At 34.7% G+C, this 21,861-nt stretch overlaps 1 protein-coding gene across 12 annotated transcripts in view; it reads right to left on the bottom strand.

Moving 5' to 3' along the window:
• Nucleotides 1-21,861, bottom strand: part of GPHN (gephyrin) — an 852,406-nt gene that overhangs the window by 394,016 nt on the left and 436,529 nt on the right. For 2 of the 12 annotated variants that reach the window (XM_056820913.1, XM_056820916.1), the window contains exon 5: nucleotides 17,536-17,574. The exons of the other annotated variants lie outside the window; for them this stretch is intronic. In XM_056820913.1, the coding sequence (XP_056676891.1) occupies nucleotides 17,536-17,574 (39 nt within the window). The remainder of the gene's footprint in view (nucleotides 1-17,535; nucleotides 17,575-21,861) is intronic. 12 annotated transcript variants of the gene reach the window in all.

Raw genomic sequence — 21,861 nt, 5'->3', positions numbered from 1 at the left:
AGAGATAACTATGATTAATAACTAGTCTGATCCTAGTTAATGAATTCCTTTGGATAAATTTTTCCTGAATGTTAATGGAACTTATGATTGTTTCCAGTTCTTTGTCATCTCTTCTTTTAGATCTCATGAAAATCAAGTCTTCAATAACTTCAAAATTCTGTTATTTCTGGCATAGATTTCTTTTATCTGCTTCGTTGCATTCAGTAGTGAATTCATTGACATCTTTACATCCAAGTCATTTCTGGGAGAAAAAAACAGCTATGCTTCCTCTTTGTGATTCTATAATTTCTTTTCCTAATTGAATCTTACATTCTGACAAATAAAAAGAATAAAGCATTAACATCTAATAGACCAAATATGATAATGCAAACATTCTGCTCTACTAGTACTGTTTTTCTGCCATGAGGAGAGGTATGTTTCATTATCTATTCTTTGGGATCTTCATTTGTTTTGAGATAAAAGAAGTCTGATTTCTTTTTAGTGATTTAAAAATTATATAGTTGTCATCATTTATATTGATCTTGTGGTTCTACTTATTTCAATCAACATTAACTAACACAAATCTTCCTATACTCTTCTGAATTTCTAACATTTGTCAACTTTTTAAAAAAACGATTACCATCTGTCTTAGAATCAATTCTGTGTATTGGTTCTAAGGCAGAAGAGTGGTAAGGGTTAATTAAGTGACTTGCCTAGGATCACACAGCGAGGAAGAGTCTGAGGCCAAATTTGAACCCAGGACTTCCCAATCTCTAGCCTGGCTCTCAATCCACTGAGCCATCCAGCTACCCCCCCCCCCATTTGTCAACTTTTACTGCATAATAATATTCTATTAAATTAATATACTACATTTTTTCACTCACTTCTCAATTGATGGAAACTTTGTTTCTAATTCTTTGCTATCATGAAGAATACAGAGATAAACATTTAGCTATATAGTGGACCTGTTTTTCTCTTTAACTTTTAAGGGGTACAAGCCTAGGAGCCTTGGGAGCAGGGTTTCCCCTTAGAACATTGCCAAGGGATTAATTCTAAAGTGGGTGAAGAAAAATTTAACCACCAGGAACGGTAGAATTGCTGAATGCAGAAGAAAAAAAGGACCAAAAAGGGATATTGATATTTTCCCATATTTGAAGAAGCTATTTTTGAGGTAGAGGAAATAGTGTGGGGAAAAGTACATTCTAGGATTTTACCATTACAACTTCTCTGAAATACACCCCCTTCTTTCCTTTGACACTGCCATCTCATCGTCTCACATTTGGATTACTGTTAGAGACTGATGATTGGTCTACTTGCCTCATCTCTCCCCATTCTGATCCAGCTTCCATTCAGCCACCAAAATCAAGTCTGATCATGTTATCCCTTTATTTAATAGATTTGAGCAGCTCCCTATCTCCCCTAGGATCAAATATGAAATTCTCTGTTTGGCTTTCAAAGACTTTCATAACCTAGTTCCCTCCTATCTTTCAAGTCTTCCAATTGGTTTCTCTGGCTTCCTTCAAGTTCCAACTAAAATTCCATCTTCTACAAGAACTCTTTTCTAATCCTTCTTAATTGTAAAGCTTTCCTTTGTTAAATATTTCCTATTTATACTGTTTATAGCGTGTTTGCACATATTTGTTTTTTGGAAGAACTAACAAAATAGGTTCAGTAGAGCTATATCATCATACCCAGTGAAAAATAGGCCTAGCCAATCAAAGTGCCTACTAAGAAGCACATCTACTGAAAGCAGTATGAATATTTCTTATGGCACTGGATGCATTTATTTCCATTTCTCATCTTGTTGCACTTATTTAGGACTTCTCTAACTTCTTCGACAGACTCGAGAAAGTTCATTAATAAAAAAACCTTATTGTGCAAGATAACATCAACTATGGTACTGTATCTCATCACTATCAGAGGGCTCTTCTTGAAGGAAGAGTTAAGAACTCTAAAATCTCTACTAAAGGAGGGAACTCACTTTAGAACATCTGTATGTACACTATAAAACATCATCTGGCTGTGCTACTTTGGGACTTCTCTGACTCTTCCACCATTTCCTTGTATCTAGTACCTTCCCTGTTTTCTTCTCCCTCCCTCCTCCAGTTTCATTTTGTGTGTTGTCTTTGAATTGCAAGGACTGTTTGTTTCTGAACAAGTGTTTGAGGCTGGATTTGAACTCAGAGAGATGAGTCTTCCTAATTTCAAATTTGGTCTCAGGTACTTATTAGCTGTGTGATCTTGGACAAATCACTTTACCCCAATTGTCTTAGTTTTCTCAACTATAAAATGAGCTACAGAAGGAAATTTCAAACCACTCCAGTATATTTTCCCAAGAAAAACTTAAACAAGGGTAACAAAAAAGGTAAAACATACAAGTTAATTAATTTTGGGGTTATGAAGGGAGGTAGGCATTAGGATAGAGAGGAATCAGGTAAGAACTCTTATAAGTGCTATCTGAACTGAACTCTGAAGGTAATTAGGACCTCTGAGAGATAGAAATGAGGAGGCAATTGAGTGGAAAATGGATTGGAGAGAAGAGAGACTTGAAGATCAGAGTCCTCATTAGAAGGCTTTTGCAGTCATCTTGGCAAGAGGTGAATAGTTTTTTCTAGGAGAATGGTTATGAAAAAAAGATGAGATATAGGTCTTAATTAAACAGGACAAATTGAGAAACTGGATTGCCTTCAGGAAATCATAAATTTTCTTTATTGACTTCATCTTTCTGTTGGAAACAAAGGCTTATATTTTAAATACAATATTCTAATTGTATGGCTATAAGACAAAGAACACTAGGAGATCTCTGAAATGAAAACAAGTATCACATAAGAAGGCAGTAGAGATTCATGATTAATATAAGCAGGCTGTAACAAATAATTAATAAGGAACTCTGAAGAAGAAAAGTAAAAGAAAACTTCAGATATATGAATGATAGGGAGAGAAGAGGAGCTAGACATATGTCAAGGGTCAGGGATGAGCTTAATACTCCACTGATATCCTCCTCGGGAGAAAATGAGGACCTTCAGAATGTTGGGTGGATCCTCAGCAATGGACTTAAGGGAAGATAGGAGATAGAATGGGAAAACAAAGATGGATTGTAATTTGAATCATTGCAGTGAATTTTGAAGTTGATGACAGCACCAATGTAAATGACTGTTTGAATATTTCCAGGCATTAGCTCATAGTAGGCACTTAAGAAATGCTGGTTGAGTTATAGATAAACATAGGGTAAAATAGACTTGGGTTTTAGAAAGGCTTTGTATTCAATTTTAACAGAAATGTTATTTTTAAAATTGGAAAAATGTATGCTATTAAAATATGACATTTCTTTTGTTAAAAAACAATTTATTTATTTAATTAAGAATAATTTCCCATGATTAAACAATTTATGTTTTTCCCTCCCCTCCCCCCACCTCAGAGCAGATGAGCAATTCCACTGGGTTTTACATGTATCACTGATATTTCCTATCACCTATTTCCATATTATTAATATTTGCAATAGAATGATCATTTAAAGTCAACATCCCCAATCACATCCCCATCGAACCATGTGATCAACCATATATTTTTCTTTTACTTTTCTACTCCCACAGTTCTTTCTCTGGATGTGTGGATAGCATTCTTGCTCATTAGTTTGGGTGATACTTGTGCTAGTTACACAAGTGTTTCATGGATCATATTACAATTACTATTGAGAGACAGTATGATATGATAGAAGCAGCTCTTGAGAGAGTCAGACCTGGGCTGGAATTCTAGTTTTAGTTGTGCGACAATGGACAAATCACTTCACTTCTTTGAAGTCTGATTTACTCATCTATAATATGGGATACTATTTGTATTCATTGAGGACTGTTTTGAAAATATGGATTTTATGTATTTAAGTGTTATTTAAATCTGAGTAGCGGTGATGATGGTGATATTATTCAATATGACCTAGGTTCAGGAGAAAATGTAGAAGAGGCAAATATGTTTGAAATTTAATACAAATTAGGTATGCTATAGCCATATAATTTTGGATTCCTTATTCCATCTCCAAGAAATTAACCTTTATAACTTTGCTTTTTAGGTCATGAACATTTATTTACTGATTTTGTAGTATTACTTTGATACTTTATTTCTTGCGGTGGCTTGGGTAAAAAGGAAATTACTATCCTTTTCTGTCATTAAAAACATTATTTTATTTGCTTCTGACATGAACAAATGTAATAACATTTCTTCTATTCATGTTCATTGAAGGAGAAATCAGTAGAATAAGTTGAGAATAGAGAATAAATTGAAAGTTCTTAGACTCCTAAAATAAGTACTATTAACAAGGGGACCAATCATTTTTTCTTATTCTTAAATTATAACTGTTACAATTGCTTTAAAAGGCCCACAGACTCACACTTACCTGCCTTCTTCGTAAGGGCACATATTAACATAGTTGTTAATTTATGACATGTGAGTTCATGGCCACAAACTTAACCCTGTTCAAAATGGGAAGTTATCATCATTTAAACATGTTAAATTTGAGCTGGAGCTTTTTCAGTGTGGCTTTCTGTGCCACTAATCACCTAAAGTTCTTTATTCAAGTGGCTTTCTTCGCTGCTCCACAGATGTTAATATTCAACCACCACTTAAGAGATAGAGATACTATTAGTATTGGCTTAGAAACATTTGAAAGAGCAAGGAGACCTGAAGATTCAGTTAGGCCAATGTCAAGGGACACACTAGGAGTTCTGGTCCTTAAAACAAACAACATATAGACACTCATAAATGTACAATACCAACTCTTAGTTCCTTAGCAGTTATTTTTTAATATAATCTTTCCAAAAACCTATCTACATCTATGTAGGTAGATATAGGATATATATCTATGGATAGACTTCTATATTAGATATTAGCATTATCATCAATCATTTCCATCTAATATGGAAATTATTTTGGGAGCATATGATCTCTACACCTTGAAAGCTTCAGTAAACAAATTCCAAGTAATTCAAAGAAACTATATATTTTTAAGCTCACATGAAATCTGGAACTAAGAACTCAGATTAAGAATTAAGTATTTGAAATCTAAATAGCCTAGACTAGAAGCCCCATAGTATACACAGATTAAAGTTGGCAGAACTAAGTAACTCATTATTAAAAGTGACAGTTATTCAGCCTTCCAATTTCTAGTTGAAATTGAGAAAGGCAATAGTTGGAAAACAGAATGCATTTCATTTTAGAACAATCAAATTAAGCTTCCTTTTCTCTTCCAAGGATTAAAAACTATGAACACATATAGAGAGGAAGTATAGTGAGATGGATAGAAACTACAAACCTAATCATTCACTTCTGATTCAACATAAACATGACAACCATAATCATGCTTCACCTTCAAATTATAATTGAGTGCAATCAGTGATCACACATCCTTGTATTAATACTGGTGAAGATAATCAGTTATTTTTATATTTAGCTTTGAGAGACAGCACTGTGTACTGGATAGAGAGCTGGCTTTGCAGCCATGAAGATCTAAGTTCAAGTCCTAATTCTGACACATACTGATTGCATGATCCTAGGAAAGCCAATCAATTAAAAAAAAAAGATTTAGCATCTACTATGTGCTAGGCATTTTAGTAAATTACTAGTGAAACAAAAGGTAAACAGTTCCTGCTGTCAAGGAACTCACATTCTAATTAGGGAGATAACATAAACAAACAAACAAACAAATAAGTATATATTCAGTATATATATATATATATATATATATATATATATATATATATATATATATATATATATATATATATAAGTTGATATCAGAAGGAAAGGTACTAGCAAGTTGGGAGGTAGAGTGGGAAAGACCTCCTGCAGAAAGTAGGATTTGAGCAAAGATATGGAGGCCAGGAAAACTAAGAGGTTAAAAGTGAAATGGGAGCAAATTTCACAGAACTGAATTTAAAAAGTATTCAAAATATGGAACCAGGTTATGAAGGGTTATGTGTGAGGAATAGCAAAAGGCCAGTGGATCTGGTTGTAGAGTGAACAAAGTACAATAAGACTCGAAAGGTATGCAAAATAAAGAGTTTATAGTCAATTCTGGAGGTAATAGAGAGCCACTGCAATTTACTGAGTAGGGAAGGTAAGGTGGGAAGGCATTTGCTTCAGGAAAATAATTTTTGAGTGGAGGATGGATTAGAATGGAGAGAGACTTGAGTTAGAATGATCAGTTAGAAGAATACTGCATTAGTCTTGACAGGAGGTTATGAAACTCTAAACCAGGATAGAAGCTCTGTGAGTGGAGAGAATGAGACACATAGGAGATGTTTTAAGTTAGAAATTAAAAGATATGATAAATGACTGTATACATGAGGTGAGTAATAATGAGAAGTTAAGGATGACACTGAAGTTGCAAGCCTGGGTGATTGGGTAGATGATGATGATCCCTTCAGGAGTAATAGAGAAATCCGGAGGAGAGAAGAGTCTAGTGGGAAAGTCCCTCAGTCCTGTTCTGAATGAGTTTGAGATGTTTTAGGAACAAAGAATTTAAGATTTCTAAGAGGCTGTTGGTGATGGGAGATAATAGCTTAGGAAAGGGATCAGGGCTATATATCTCCATCAAGGTATTAGAAGCACAGAGATGATAATCTCTACTGATATCTGATCCATCTACATGTGATTTATTTTTAGGTAGCAGAACACACATAGTATACATAAAATTATACACATGTGTATATGTATGTTGATATATGGACATACATGTGTACACATGCTAACCACTCAGTTCCTTGATCTAGTCACTTGCCATGAGCAGTAACTTCTCTAATGAGCTACATACAAGAATGTTCATACCTCTGATTTTGCCATAACCCACAAAAATACTACCTCCATGTTCAAGAATTCTGAAATCTCCTCATCTGATCTCTAGTTTTTCCTCTTAGTTCTCTACCTGCCCTTCTGTCCTCTTTTCCTTACCTTGATTACTTGGTGAACTAATCTGATTCTATACTGTCTTCTTCCCTTAAGTTCCCAATCATTTTGCAATTGTGACTTGTACCTTAGTCCTGGTACTCTTATACATGGGTTCCTAAGCAAAGGTGGAGAAAATTATGCAACCATTCTGATTGAACCCACTGTAAATTTATATTACATAGCCTCAACTGGCCCTCAAGGCAATTCAACTATACATCCCTCATCAACTCACTCTCCCAATTTCCATAGTGATTCTTCCAAACTATTTCATTTCCAGACCCAAGGTGAGAACCTTGTTTCATATATTACAGAAAAAGTTTGGGCCATTTGCCATGACCTCCCTCTTTTCTCCTCTTCTTCATCTCCTGTAACTTATATGCTAAGTCTTCTGTTACTATCTCTTCCTTCACTTATGTCTCACAAAATGAGGGAGCTTTACTCTATCAAGATTAAACCCTCTATTTGTTTAACCAATTCCATTCCATCATATCTTCTGTGATCCCCTTTCCATTACTTATTTTCAGTCTCTCCACTACTACTTCACTCCCCACTGCTTACAAATATACCCATATCCTCACAAAAAATCTTCACTTAGGGGGCATTTGGGTGACTCAGTGGATTGAGAGTCAAGCTCAGAGATGGGAGGTCCTGGGTTAAAATATGGACTCATAAACTTCCTAGCTGTGTCACTTAAACACCATTGCCTAGTCCTTACTGTTCTTCTACCTTAGAATACATAGTACTGATTCTAAGGCGGAAGGTAAGGGTTTTAAAAAAACCAACCCCTCCCCTCCAAACCCTCATTTGATCTTGTCATCACTGCTAACAATTGTCTGATACCTCTTCTGCCTTTGTAGCTAACCTCCCTGTAAAGGCCATCAATAATAGGTGCCTCAACATTTTCTCCTAATTCTTTTCTTAAAATTTATGGTCTAGTTTCCAACCTCATCCTTCCACTGACACTGCTTTCTCCAAAATTACCAATGATTTCTTAATTACCAAATCCAGTGAACATTTAGCAGTCATATCTCCTCAACCTCTCTGTACCCTTTGACACTTCATCATATTCTTTTCCTTGATTTGACCTGAAGACACTTACTATTTGTGTAATCCTGGGCCAAATTGCTGTTTACCTTTGTTTCCTTATTTGTAAAATGGGGATAATCACAGCACCTACCTGTTAGGGTTGTTGTTAGGATCAAATGAGATATCAGGTGCTTAAAAGGTACAAGATAGTACCTGACTTATATAATTATGCTATATAATGTTTATTGTTGTTCCTGTTGTTATCTTTTGGTTTTCAGAATACCACTCTCTTTTGTTTCTCCTGCTTATCTCACTACTTGTCAGTTGACTATGCTAGATTCTCTTTCAGATCATACTCTCTAACCAAAAAAATTCCACAGGATTCTGTCTTGATTTGTCTTGTCTTCTTCCTCTATACTATTTCACTTGGTGATCTCATCAGCTCCCATGGATTTATACTATCTCTATTCTGATGATTCTCAAATGTCTCTCTTCTGCCTGAAATTCTCTGTGGACCTCCAATTTTGCATCTCTAACTATCTTTCAGATATTTCAAGCTCAATTTCTAGTAGACATCTTAAACTCATTATGTTCAAAACTGAACTCATTATCTTTCTTCCTAAACCCTCTTCTACCTCCTACCTCCTTATTACTCTAGAAGGCAATGTTATCTTTCCAATTCCTCAGGTTTGTACCCTAGGAGTCATCCTTAATTCCTCATTATTTCTCACACATGCCCATCCCCCATTATGTAATCTTTAATCAAGGCCTGTCAATTTCACCTTTGCAAAGTTTCTCAAATATATCTCCTCTCCTCTGACACTGCCACCACTCTGGTACAGGCCTTCAACAGCTTATACCTGGACTATGGCAAAAGTTTGTCAATGCATCTGCCTACATCAAGCCTCTATCTACCCTGATGTGTCCTCCATTCACTCACCAGAGTGATTTTCCTGCAACACAGATCTGACCATGTCATCTCCCTACTCCATCAATTCCAGAATTTCTAATCACCTTCAGAATCAAATGCAAAATCTTCTGTTTGGTAATCAAGGCCCTTTATAATTTAGCTTCCTTTTGCCTTTTCAGTCTTATGCCCTGCCAAATAATCTTCAATACCACTGTACTGATAATAGCCTTCTCACTATTCAACAAACAAGACTCTTTATCTCTCAGTTTCAAGTGTTTTCTCTGGCTGTCCTCTATGTCTGGATTGTCCTTTCTCTTCATCTCTGCCTATTGTGTTCACTTGCTGAAATGAGACCTCAGAGTTTATTGAGTAGGGAGGTGACCTGGTTAGAAAATTTTTCTGATAACTGAGTGGAGGGTAGATTGGAGTAGGGAGTTGTGACATGGACAACAACCAGCAGGCTCTTGCAATATATTGTCCAGGCGTAAATTTTGAGGACGTGCAAAATAATGGTGGCAGTATTAGAGAGGAGAAGGGGATATCATTAAAAAGATGTTGGGGGGGGGGTTAGGTAGCTCAGTGGATTGAGAGCCGGGCCTAGAGAGAGGAGGTCCTAGATTCAAATCTGGCCTCAGACACTTACCAGTTGTAAGAGTTATTTTGCATTAATTCAGCTTTGCTGAATTCCAATAAATTTTACATTCCTATCATGTTGCAAAGTATTAGAGTGTAACACCATGGAAAATTCAACAATGAGCCATAGAGAAAACTATAGCTGTAGTACACACAGATTTTGTTTTTTAAAGGAAAAAATTAATTTGTTTAGAAAGATTTGTTTATATTTTATTGATTTGCTGTCTTCAAATTTCCATTAATTTTTTCTTTGATCTTTGTTACAGAAATACATGAGTGAAAAATTATGTGTTTATCCCTATATTAATAGATTATAAGGTAATAATACAGTAAGTATACTATTATATTTATAGTTAAATAAAGTCTATATTTTTCTTTCTGTCCATGGGTCTGTTTTACAATACTATAAGACTAAAATCTAAACATGACAAGGAATAGATAATTCAAGAAACACCTAAACACTGTGATATTAGATTCTCTAAAATTATAATTTTAATCATACCTTTGGCAAAGCCATGAATATCGGTATTGATCTCCTGCTTTTTAGTATGTATATTTATGATAAGACTGATGAAAAAAACAAAACAAGACAACAGAAAGGAAAAAATGTAAGTCTAAGACTACAGATGCTGCTTGAGGATCTTAAGAAGCTATTTGACCATAGCAATATTTCTTACATCTGTCCCCAATTCCTTTCCTTTTCATTTCCACCATTACAGGGCCTAATTACCTTTTATGAGGAGCACTCCAACAGTCTCCTATCTGGCCTGCCTGTCCTAGTTTTGGTCCTCTTCCAACCCAATGTATCTGTATTAAATTTAAACTCCTTAGTCTGGCATTCAAGATTGTTCCTCTACAATTGGGCACAATATTTTCTTTTCCTCTTCTGTATTTTATGCTATTTCTTTTTCTAAAAATTATGTTCCAAGCAAACTGGATTATTCTTTGTACAAGTCTTATGCTTTATGATTATTTTCAGAATCTCTGTTGTGCCATTTTCTTAATTAAGAATACTGTCTTCTTTCTTATTCCTAAATTGGTTTGCTGAAATTTTATCAATCTTCAAGACTTAGCTCAAATGTTTTCTTTTCACCTAAAATCTAATCCTGGCTCCCCTTTAGAACTGAACTCTCCTTCTATAAAACTTTTTTTGTCTCTCTCCTATAACCTTATAATTGTTTCATTACAGTTATTTGTGTTTATCTATTCTACTCATCTGGGGGTTACTTAAAGAACAAATGTCTTGATTTATATGTTTCTGTTGGACCTTACAACAGTAACCTGTATATAGTAATCCTAAATGTTTACTGAATTTGTTGAAGATTCAGTTGCTAAGCTGTGTGACCCTGGGTCAGTCACTTAACCCTGTTTGCCTAGCCCTTGCCACTCTTGTCTTATGATTGATAAATGGAAAAGAAAAAAAGAATGAATTGCTAAAGCCACTGTTCCAAAAAAGGTATTTATACATGGGAAGAACTTGATTTCCTTGTTATATATTGTGATGACAGTGATAATAGAATAATAGATTTAGAGGTGAGCTAGAACTCTGAGATCAACCAATTTAATTATTTAATCCATGAGGAAATTGAAACCTAGAGAAGTTAAATGACTTGTCCAATGTGTCTTTTACAGCAAGTGGCAAAAATAAAATTTGAACTTTTGATTCTAAATCCAATACTCTTTTACTGTACTATAATAACTTGAGACTTAGAATCAAGTTAAATAATCTTTTTTTAAGACTATTCTTCTACAAAAGAATTGCAATAGTATCTAATTCCTCTGTTTTTTTTAATTACTAGAAACATTCCTAATCTTTAAGAGAAAAAGCCATTTTGATACTTACATAGAAAGAAAAATACATCTAATAGAAACAAAACACAAATTTTCATTTGCTCTCTTTCATACCATGTCTTTTATACTGTGATTCTTACTATTTGTATTTATGTATCATTTATTTCTGCTTTAATTTTTTTCATTATGTGGACAAATAAAATGGAACTTTAATTCATATCAGAACATATTTCCAATCTGATGTAAAGACTAATGAAAAAAGCAAGTTAGATTTGGACATGATTTCTGGTTTAGTACCTTTTCCTCTTCTCAAAGAACTTGGTTCTTCCCTTACTGTTAACTGAAATAACCTGAGTACAATAGGAGGAGAATAGAAGATAAATAGCTCAGTAAATCTTATTAAGTTTAAAGAGATGACTGTGAAGTACTGAGCAGTAGAAATGAAAGGTAACTGCTGTCAAGGTTGGAAGGCCTACCTCAATTTTGACAGGAGAGGCAGGGCAGAGTGTAAGATAATGAAATCCTGGCTCAAATGATTAATTGATCTAGTCAGTGTTGGATTCTACTTTGTAGTGACAGTAATTAATATGGCAGTGTCTGTGGATAGTGAGTGTCAGTTGACAGTGAAGTAGAATTAAATTCCAGAATGTTGTTAGCGTCACCTTGGAACAAAGACCATGCCCTAGAGGTCTTAACCCTTTTCATCCCCAAAACTCTGTGAGCCCCAGACATGCTTCATTTTACATTTTTTTTCTTCAGCTACATTTCCTCAGTGTTTCCCCTGTTCCTGATTTCCAGTTCTGGGGGCTATAATCAAATAAATATTACCAATGATCCTGGAAAGGGCACATGAATCTATTACACTAAAGTTCTATTTATGATACTTCAAGTTTTCTAAACCAAAATATATCTAGCCACCACTTCATTAAATGTAGTTTTCCCCATTAGAATGTAAACTCCTTGAGGACAGGAATTGTCTTTGATAATAACTCCAAGACTTAGCACAGTGTATGGCACAAAGTAAATGCTTAATAAATGCTTTTTTTAACTCACTCATTCATATGTGCAAATCATAGCTTTCTTTAACAAGAAACTGCACTCAAGGAAGAATCCTCATTATTTGCTCAAAAACAATCTTACAGCTTGTTTTCTATTTATAACTCTACTCTCTTAAATTCTTTGGTATAAAAATAACAAGCCCAATTTTATCTAATGTTGGTGATCAATAGAATGACTAACCTGTCATTGAATGTGGTAGGGTTTCAAAATGAAAGCACCCTAAGTGGCACTAAAGTTATAATAGGCATCAAGTAATCTTCCTTCTTTGAGAAACAGCATTAGTACAGAAGAAATTCCTACTTCTGAATTGTAAGCTCTTAGGACAGATGAAAAGATATATTTCTTTGCAATGTGTGATTATGTGTGATTTTGCAAAGAATTAGGCAGAAGGAAAGAACAAAATCTTGTGATAGCCAAATGCAATCAATTGATAACTCAAACAGCATTTATTGTGGTAACTATATATATATATATATATATATATATATATATATATATATGATAGGTAGAACTATAAGTTTTTGACTTTAAAGAGATTATATTCTAATAGGAGAAAACACACACACACATACACACTACATGGAAGGTGAATGAAAGACTTTCTGGAGGAGTTGATCTTTGAGTTGAATCTTAAAGGACCCTACAGATTCTGGGACTTGGAAACTGGGAACAATGCCTAGGGAAAGATATAGGCATAGAGATGGGATATGGGATGTTGGGTGGATAATAGCAAATAGACCAGGATGGCTAGATTACAGAGCAGGTGGTAAGGAGTAGAGGAGTCTGGAAAGGTAAGAAGGAACTAGTTGAGAATAGCTTTAAATACCAAACAAGATATTTGATATTTGATTCTAGAGATAATAGGGAACTCCTGGAAATTTTTTAACAGGGTACCACATTTTATAGCTTTTAGAAATTAGAAATACCAAATATAGCTGTATCCTAGCTGCACACTTTTAGATTCCAAAGGAATTTCATCCTTCTACAAGATCACGCAGACTTCTTCCTCACATTGCCTCAGTCCTTTGTTCCTGAGGTTCTTTTGAATGAAGAGCTCCTTCCAGAACTTGTAATTAAGGAGAGCACACAGGCCAGCTTAATTTTCTTCAATTCCTACTCTGCTATATTCCTTTAGATTTCTCTATCATGCTCCTACTCTGGGCACCTTCCCTCCCATTTCAACTTCCTTTGATGTGCTGTCTTTTTCATTACATTATAAGGTCCTTAAAGGCAGAGATTGTATTTCTATTCTGTATTTGTACTCTGGCACACAGTGAGCATTTAATAAATGTTTACTGACTAACTTTATTAAATCTATGAAGCTTGCTCTCCAAATTGACTGCCATTTCTGGAGGAGCCTTTGCCATAAGGTTCACTCTCAAGTTCAACCTACTCTCTCAACTGTTCTACTACCCTACACAATTCTTTGCTGTCTCTTTACCTTTATCATTCCCCTCCCACTATTTTCTAGCTCCCCTTTACATTTTGTTCTTTCCCCTTGTCCCATTAGAAGGTAAGTTTCTTGTTTTCTCAGGCATCAAGGTGGCACAGTGGATACAGAACTACACCTGAAATCAGAAAAACCTAGTTTCAAATCTGGCCTCAGACATTTTATAGCTGTGTCACAATGGGAGAGTCACTTAACCTCTATTTGTCTTAGTTTCCTCAACTATAAAACAGGTGGTAGGTAGGTAGCATTTATATCACAGAGTTGTTGTGAGGATCAAACGTGATATTTGTAAAGCACATAGTATGCACTATGTAAATATTAGCTATTATTGCTATTATCTTCATCATTATTGTTGTCATTTTTTTGTATTTTTAATATTTAGCATAGTACTTGGCCCAAAGTGAGCACTTAGTATATGTTTACTCCATCCATTCACTCATCTATTCATTCACCCACTCATCCATTCATCATAATTTTATTTATTTTAATTAGAATGGCTATTGCTTGAAACGTCTATCTATATCTTTGTCATTCTATAACTTTGTTATCACTACAATTATAAATTACCTCTTTTATATACTCTAGAAGTCATCTTTAAGCTTCTCTCAAGTGCTCAAAACACATTTAGTTGGGATTTATGTGGACAAGAACTCTTTTCATTCAAAGTTGCATTATAAACTGGTGGTTTCCAAAGTCAGGACTGGGGACCATCATCTCAAATGGGACATGGCTTAACTTCAAAGGGTAATTGAAAGTAGGATATATATATAAAATCCTTTCCTTTCTATTATAATCAATTGTGGAGCTTGTCTGAAACATAATTATACCTACTCTTTACTCATTTTAGCTAAATATTCTCCCATTTGACATCTTCCCTCAACTGTGTAATTTCCCACTTTTCCCCTTCTAGGCTAGGCATTAGTTTCTCAAGGCTACTTAGGTACCAGGAGAAAACTCTCCAGTCCTATTCTGAGTAAATTCACCAAGGAAAACAAATTACTAATAAGTGTACATGATTAAAAAAAAAGTATAAAGACCACAGTTCTAGACCATCAATCAATAAATATCTTATTTTGCTCTGTAGTATTGTTTCAGTTTAGCATGTAGTCTGACCTAAGAGTATGAAATTATAATTGCTTCTGATTAGTTGTGCTTTATGCTAATGATCACTCTTTATATTGTACTTCAACTGATTGGTCCTTACACCTTAAATACAATAGATATTTATGAAGATATGTATTTGTCTAAGAAAAGTCCTTCTTCAGATCAAACCATCATGAGACAACAAATCTTATCTTGTGATCATCATTATTAAAATATTATATTATTATCATTATATTTTTACATTGTAATTATTCTTATTTATCCTTCTAGTTTCCCCAGAGTACCTCCATAGTCTTAAGCCTCTTTGTTTTATTTTTTACTTGAACTCTTCTCTTGAAAGACTTGCTTCTTTAAAACATCATCATGTTCTACTCCAAAGCAATATTACCATCACAGGCAGCTGTTTTCTCTTTCTCCAATTGTTCCTATACCTCCAACTTTTCCAATTTTCATATCTTTTTAACTATTTTCTCTCTTCTCTTTACTTGTAGTACTTGTAGACAAAACTAAGTAGTTTACTTAAAAATCTTACCCTTTCATATTCTCTAGGCTCTCTGATATTCTTTTGTTTTTCCTTCTCTGCTTTTATTACAAATATCCATGGCTTTTCAATGAGATCTCAACTACTGAATACCACTAATTTCTCTCCTATTCATTTTATTTCCAGTAAGTTAAATAAAAGAATTGAAAGATACTAAAAATAGTCTTGCACTTCTTCCATGCTGACCAGTTTCCTGTCTTTTACTGGGAATAAGAGCCTTACCTATCTATTTTTGCAACACTAGTTAGAGCAATTGTTTTTCCTTTTAGATTTGCTCTCCCTTAATTCTATATTAGAGAAAGCTAAATTTAGATTTTATAAGTAATAGTCACTCAAAATTAGGGTGTTATTTCTAGGTCTTGTGCTTGCTGATCTCACTAACAATATCTTCACAGATTCTAATATTTGGTCTTCATCTTGCATCTAAATTTGAATAAAAAAGACTACAAACTCTTCAGTGTAGAGAAATAAATATATGCTTTATATTCCTTGTAGATGCCAGAAACGTTTTGCAAGTAACATTCAAACATGCTAACCCTTTTCCCTATCCCCATGAAGAAATTTAAAAGGAGAGGAAGAGATATAGGGGAAGGATTATTGAAGTATTCTTGGTATTAATAATGGAGCATAAAAAACCTATGGAGAAATTAAGGAAAGAAATGGCCTGAAAGGAAAAGGATAACAAAAAATCTACTATGATTTGTACTGCAAAGAATTAATAAGACTGAATTTATTCTTATTTGAGAAGATACTCTGGAGTACCACTCCAACTCACTTCATCCAGAACTACTAAAAAGGACAAAAGTAAACAGAAATAATTTTCCCTTTAAAGGATTTTTAAAAATAGGGACATTTAAAATATCTGGCAAATGGGGAAACCATAAAATATTTAATAAAAACAGAAACAAATATTCAGAGTACATAATATGGGAAGGTAACTGACACAAAGTCAATGAAGAACTGGAAAAGTAGCCCCTTATTTCCAGCTAAGAAGGTGACTATAAAATCAAGTGAAAAAGTAGAAAAAAGAATTAAACTAAATTTAAAAGAAAAACTATTAGACTTATATAGGAAGACTTTTTTATTTCTATTATTTCTTTTGATCATGCTTAGAAAAACTTTTTTTGAAAATGAAATATTGTGAGGACAATAAGGTCATAGGGAGCAATGCCAGTGAGTTATCAGATGCAATGGAACATAAGGAGACAATATAATCCAATCAGAAAGTAGCAAAAGTACAGTGCTGGAGTCAAAGGAGATGAACATAATGTCTCCAGTGAAATAAGACTAGTCATATTCAGTAAACCAGTAGATGAAACAGCAGACAATCTAATCCAGTCAGAAGGCTATCTCAAAGGCACAAAGTATTTAGCAAATAGAAATAGCATAGAAGCTGGGTAGTCAGCATTTGGTTTTGGTATTACCCAGTTTTTAACAGAGGATCTTGGCAATAGCAGGCAGGTAGAAAGCACAGCATTTGGCAGGTGATAATGCCAGAGAAGGGGATAGGATGGCAGATAGGCAAAGCTGGGCAGTCTCTAGGTAGATGAAGCAGCTAATGGATATGGCAAAACTGGGCCATTAGCAGATGGAAAAAGCACCACTGAGGGAATGCAGAACATTTTGCAAATGAGTGGGCAGCAGAATGATACAGCAACCAAAGGCAGTAAACACAAAGAAAGAAGAGCAGAAAGGTGATCTCAGACCAGAGGCAGATAGATGAGGTAGTACCTAGCAATCAGCAGAAAAATACTAATTCCTTTTTGGGGAAAGGATGAGACTGAAGGTGAAACAAACTAAATTGAGTTTTCTTATAACCAAATATAATAATTCTTCCAAATACCAATATAATAATTAATTGCATATGAGAACCCACAAGGGAACAATACACAAATGGAAATAGCAGATGGATCTGAGCTCTAGTGTTCAGGGATACAGAAACAATCCTAGAACATAGGTACATAACAATCCACAAGGAAATTAAATAGATGAGGAAAATGAACTGAGCATTGTTTTGGATGATGACAAAAAAACCAACAAAACCAAAACACTAAAAAAGTATTAATTTAGAAATGATTGGCTGGGATTGAAGGCTTTGCTTACCCCTTTCTGGAGCCCACAAAATGGGAATGTTGGGAATTTCTGCAGCAGAAAAACAGAAAAGAAAAGGGATTTCTGACTCCCAGTTTGAGGAAAAGCAGGTCAAATTTTGGGCTGGGTTAACTGGTTCAGGGAAAATAAGAACCAGCCCGAACCTTTTCTCTACCCCAGAACCAAGTTATTTCTGAGGACTGGGAAAGGTTTGGGAAACCCTCATCCCATTACATCCCACAACTTCCCGGTTTCACACTTACCTCCAGTGCAAACAGTCTCCCAGCAAGGAGATACGTGGGGAACTCCCCTGTTTGCAGCATGGAAAGATTGGAGGATGAACTGCTAATGGTAGTTCCAGTTGTAGATCACTGGGCTCCCCTAGATCTTTTATGAGGGAAAACAGGTCAGACCTTACTACTGTCTAATACTGATTGCTTCACAGAAGATGGTAGAGGAGAATGACAGCAATAGTAGCAGCAATAAATAGAAGGAAGGGTCAAATAATGAATTATTAGTACCTTTATTCTCTTCTGAGGCGTCTAATACTTCTGACTCAAATTCTCAGCATATTCTTCTGAACACTCAAAATCTGTGGTTTCAGATGACTAGTGTATACTTTAATACACAATGCAGAAACTTACTAAAGTGTTCATACCAAGAGATCCCGCTGCTAATCAAATACCCCAAGGAAGTCAAAGACAGAAATAAAGACCCACAAACAAAAAAATATTAATCTTAGTATTTTTTGTAGTAGCAAGGAACTTGAAACAAAAGGGGTGTCCATCAATTGGGAAATGATTAAATAAACTGTGATATATGAATGTAATCGAGTTAATAATATCTAAGAAATGATAGATATGAAGAGAAGCATGCGAAGACTTATGTGAACTGATACAGAGTGAAATTGGCAGAACCAGGAGAACAATGTTCACAGTAACTACAACAATGTAAACAGAAAGAACAATAAGAAACGGAACATAATAATTATAATGACTGAATTGGTCCCAAAGCAGAATTGGGAAAATGCACCACTCTCTCTGTGGCAGAACTGGAAGACTATGCATGGGTCACAGTATATGTCAGACATAATTAATGTGCTGATTGGTTCTATTTAACTGCTCTTTTTTTCTTTCTTTGTTATAAGGTTTCTGGATATATGGAATCAAACAGCAATATTCAGAAATAGATGTGATGTGAAACTAATGACATCAATTAAAAATACATAATTCAGATGGAGAATATGATGAAAAACTCCAAAGTTTTCAGATAGAAAAAGTAAGATTAGTTTAAGAGCCAGATTTGCTAGGGATGGATATGGATATTATATATGGTTGCCAATGATGCCCTGGAGAATGTAGGATGATTTATATTGGGATTGATCTCAAGGTATTATGAGTGCTTGTATCTCTTCTGAATCCTACTCAGTATTAACAGGATAATTGGTTCATTTTACCCACTCTATAAAAGAAGATCTACCTTAAAGAAGAATAAGTAGTCAGAGTTTAGATTCCGAAAACTAGGAAGGAAGGGAGAAAATAAATAAATGGAAATTATCATATATATTTTATCATAGGCTTTATAATTATATGAATATTCAAATACAGTAGAACCTCACCATAACTTAATCAGTGACAGAGTAGAATATGAGACAATATGAATATCTCTTGGATTTCCTCAAGTACTGATCAGAGAGTCTCATTACAACATGGTTAAAGTTATAATGGAGAATAATACATTAATCAAAAGAAAGAGGAGAGGTAAAGGGGAAAAAGAGAGTTGGACAGCATTCTGTTCCAGCAACCAGAGGAGGGGAAACATGGTGAAGGGCTTTTGAGTGAAGATAAGTGGAGTCAGGAAGAGAAATAATTTTCCCACTAAGACTAGGTCACTAATCACCTGGACAGAAAGAGGAAATAGATGATGTTCAAGAAAGAGAACACAACACTTGCATGGAAGCCTTAGAGTAGTGATGGGAAACTTCAGTTGTCCAGATGTCAGGTAGAGCTTTGTAGGCCAAAAGTAAAATAGCTAACAATAACTTTTTAACTTGTTCTTATCATAATTTCTTCCTTTAAAAAGTCAAGGAACCAAGAAGAGGAAGTTCTATCCTGGAACTGATGAAGCCTCTATTTGGGAATAACAGATTTTAAAGGATTAAGAAGGTTAGGGAGGAAACTATGGACATGCAGGAGAAACCAGGGCAGAGGAATAGAAAATTTCTGAGAACGAAACATCAAAGACACAAAGAATAACAATTCTGAGGAAAATATTAATTTAAAGAGGCTAATGTAGTTACATAGGAAAATTTAGATTTTTTAAAAAATTAGTTTTATACAGAGACTGGAAGAAAGGGAAGGTAAAGAGAAGAATATTAGAACTGTGCCCAGTTCGATAAAAGTAATGTTAGGATTATGAAAGTTTGGAATGAGTTAAAGCTGGGGAGCAATGCTATGGTAGCAAAAAGGGTTGTTGTTTAAAAGTTATAATGTTGAAAAAAGAGGTCCAATGAAATGATAGGATCATTACTAGGGTTGGACTGTATAATAATCACTGACCACTAAGAGAAGGTAGAGCTGCTCATTCTTATTTAACTCTTGTTTTCTTTGCCCCAGATATCAAAGAATAAAAATGTGTAACAGGGAGCTGATACTTAAAAAAGGAGAAATGGTAAGAGAATACCTATTTGATCTTAATTAATTCAGGTCAACTGGCACATATGAACTACATCGACCAACTAAACATCTATTAAATGCCTTTTGTGTAAAAGGTAAACCCCCTTGTTAGGAGTCTAGCAGAGGAAAAGATGTGCCCGAGTGTTACAACCAGGGTTAGAGGGAATTACAAGGTGTTCCCGCTGCTATTAAAAAGAAAAAAAATGAAGTACTTCTTCTCTCCAGGAGCACACATGCTCTAAGGCACTCAAAGAAATAGTTGATGTGATTGATAAACCACTACTTGAGATATTTGAAAGATGATAGAGAATGGGAAAGGTACAACAGAACTGGGGAAAGGTAAATGCCTTGATTTTTTGCATGAGAGGTCAGTGAGCTTGACTTATCAACTTTCAGAATTTATGATTAAAGAATAAATAAAGAGATTATTACAAATTCTATAGGACTTCATTAAAAAAATCTTGCCAAACTAAATTTATTATTTTTTGATAGAGTTCCATTCAACTCATAGATCAGTAGAATGTGATATAGTTTATCTAGATGTTAGTGAAGCATCTAATAAAGTATTTCGTACTATTCTTAGAGAGAACATGGAAAGCTGTAGAACAGAGGTTCATGGCCTGAAAAACTCCATAGTTTGGCCCAAAACACAAAATAAATAAAATTACAGTTATATATATGCATATATATATATACATATATTAAAAAACCTTAACTTCTGTCTCAGAATTGATTCTGAGTGTCTGTTCCAAGGAAGAAGAGTGGTAAGGGTGAGGTAATTTGGGTTAAATGACTGGTCCTGGTTCACACAGGTAGGAAGAATCTGAGGCCAGATGTGAACCTAGGACCTCTCATCTCTAGGATTGATTCTTTATCTACTGAGTCACCTAGCTGCTCTAATAAATACAATGTTAATTTTTTGTTTACTAAGTTCATGTACTGATGGGATTTGTTTTCCTTTGAGTTTGACACCACCAATGTAGAATATATAAGAACATGCTGAGATAGATTTGGAATGGGTTGAGTAGCCAGACTCAAAACATAATCATCAATGGTTGAATGTTAGCTTATTCGGAGATCTTTAGGGGAGTACTACCCCAATGATATGTGCTTGGTTTTATACTATTTAACATATTTATCAATAACTTGGAGAAAGGCACTGATGTAGAACTCATTAAATTTGCAGATGACAAAATGCTGAGGAAGTACAGCCAACATACTGACTAAAGAGTAAGGATTTAAAAAGATTATCACAGGTTAGAAGATTGGTCTGGATTTGAATCAACTTTACAATTACAGGATGAGGGAGTCATGGCTATTTATAGCCACCTATCTGAAAAATATCTGGAAGTTTTAATGGACTATATGTTATATATGAGTCAACTTTATGATTTGGAAGCTAAACAAGCTAATCTTCACTCTACCCCTCTTTGAGTTGAATGAAGGGTATCATTTCTAGGAATATGAAATCCTCAAATCCTCTGCCCTTGTCAGACTACATCTAGAATATTCTGCTCAGTCCTGGGCACTATGGTTTAATGTGGACATGAATAAATCAGAGAATGTAAAGAGGCAACTAGTTTAATGAAGGGCCTTGAGTCCCAGTCACATGAGAAACCACATAGAACCAGGAGCAGTGGAAATTGTCATGAGGTAATTTAGT

The sequence above is a fragment of the Monodelphis domestica genome, chromosome 1 (genome assembly GCF_027887165.1).
Source record: "Monodelphis domestica isolate mMonDom1 chromosome 1, mMonDom1.pri, whole genome shotgun sequence".
Classification (NCBI taxonomy): Eukaryota; Metazoa; Chordata; class Mammalia; order Didelphimorphia; family Didelphidae; genus Monodelphis; species Monodelphis domestica.
The sequence above is the reverse complement of the archived record's forward strand: the minus strand, read 5'-3'. Positions and strand labels throughout refer to the sequence as shown.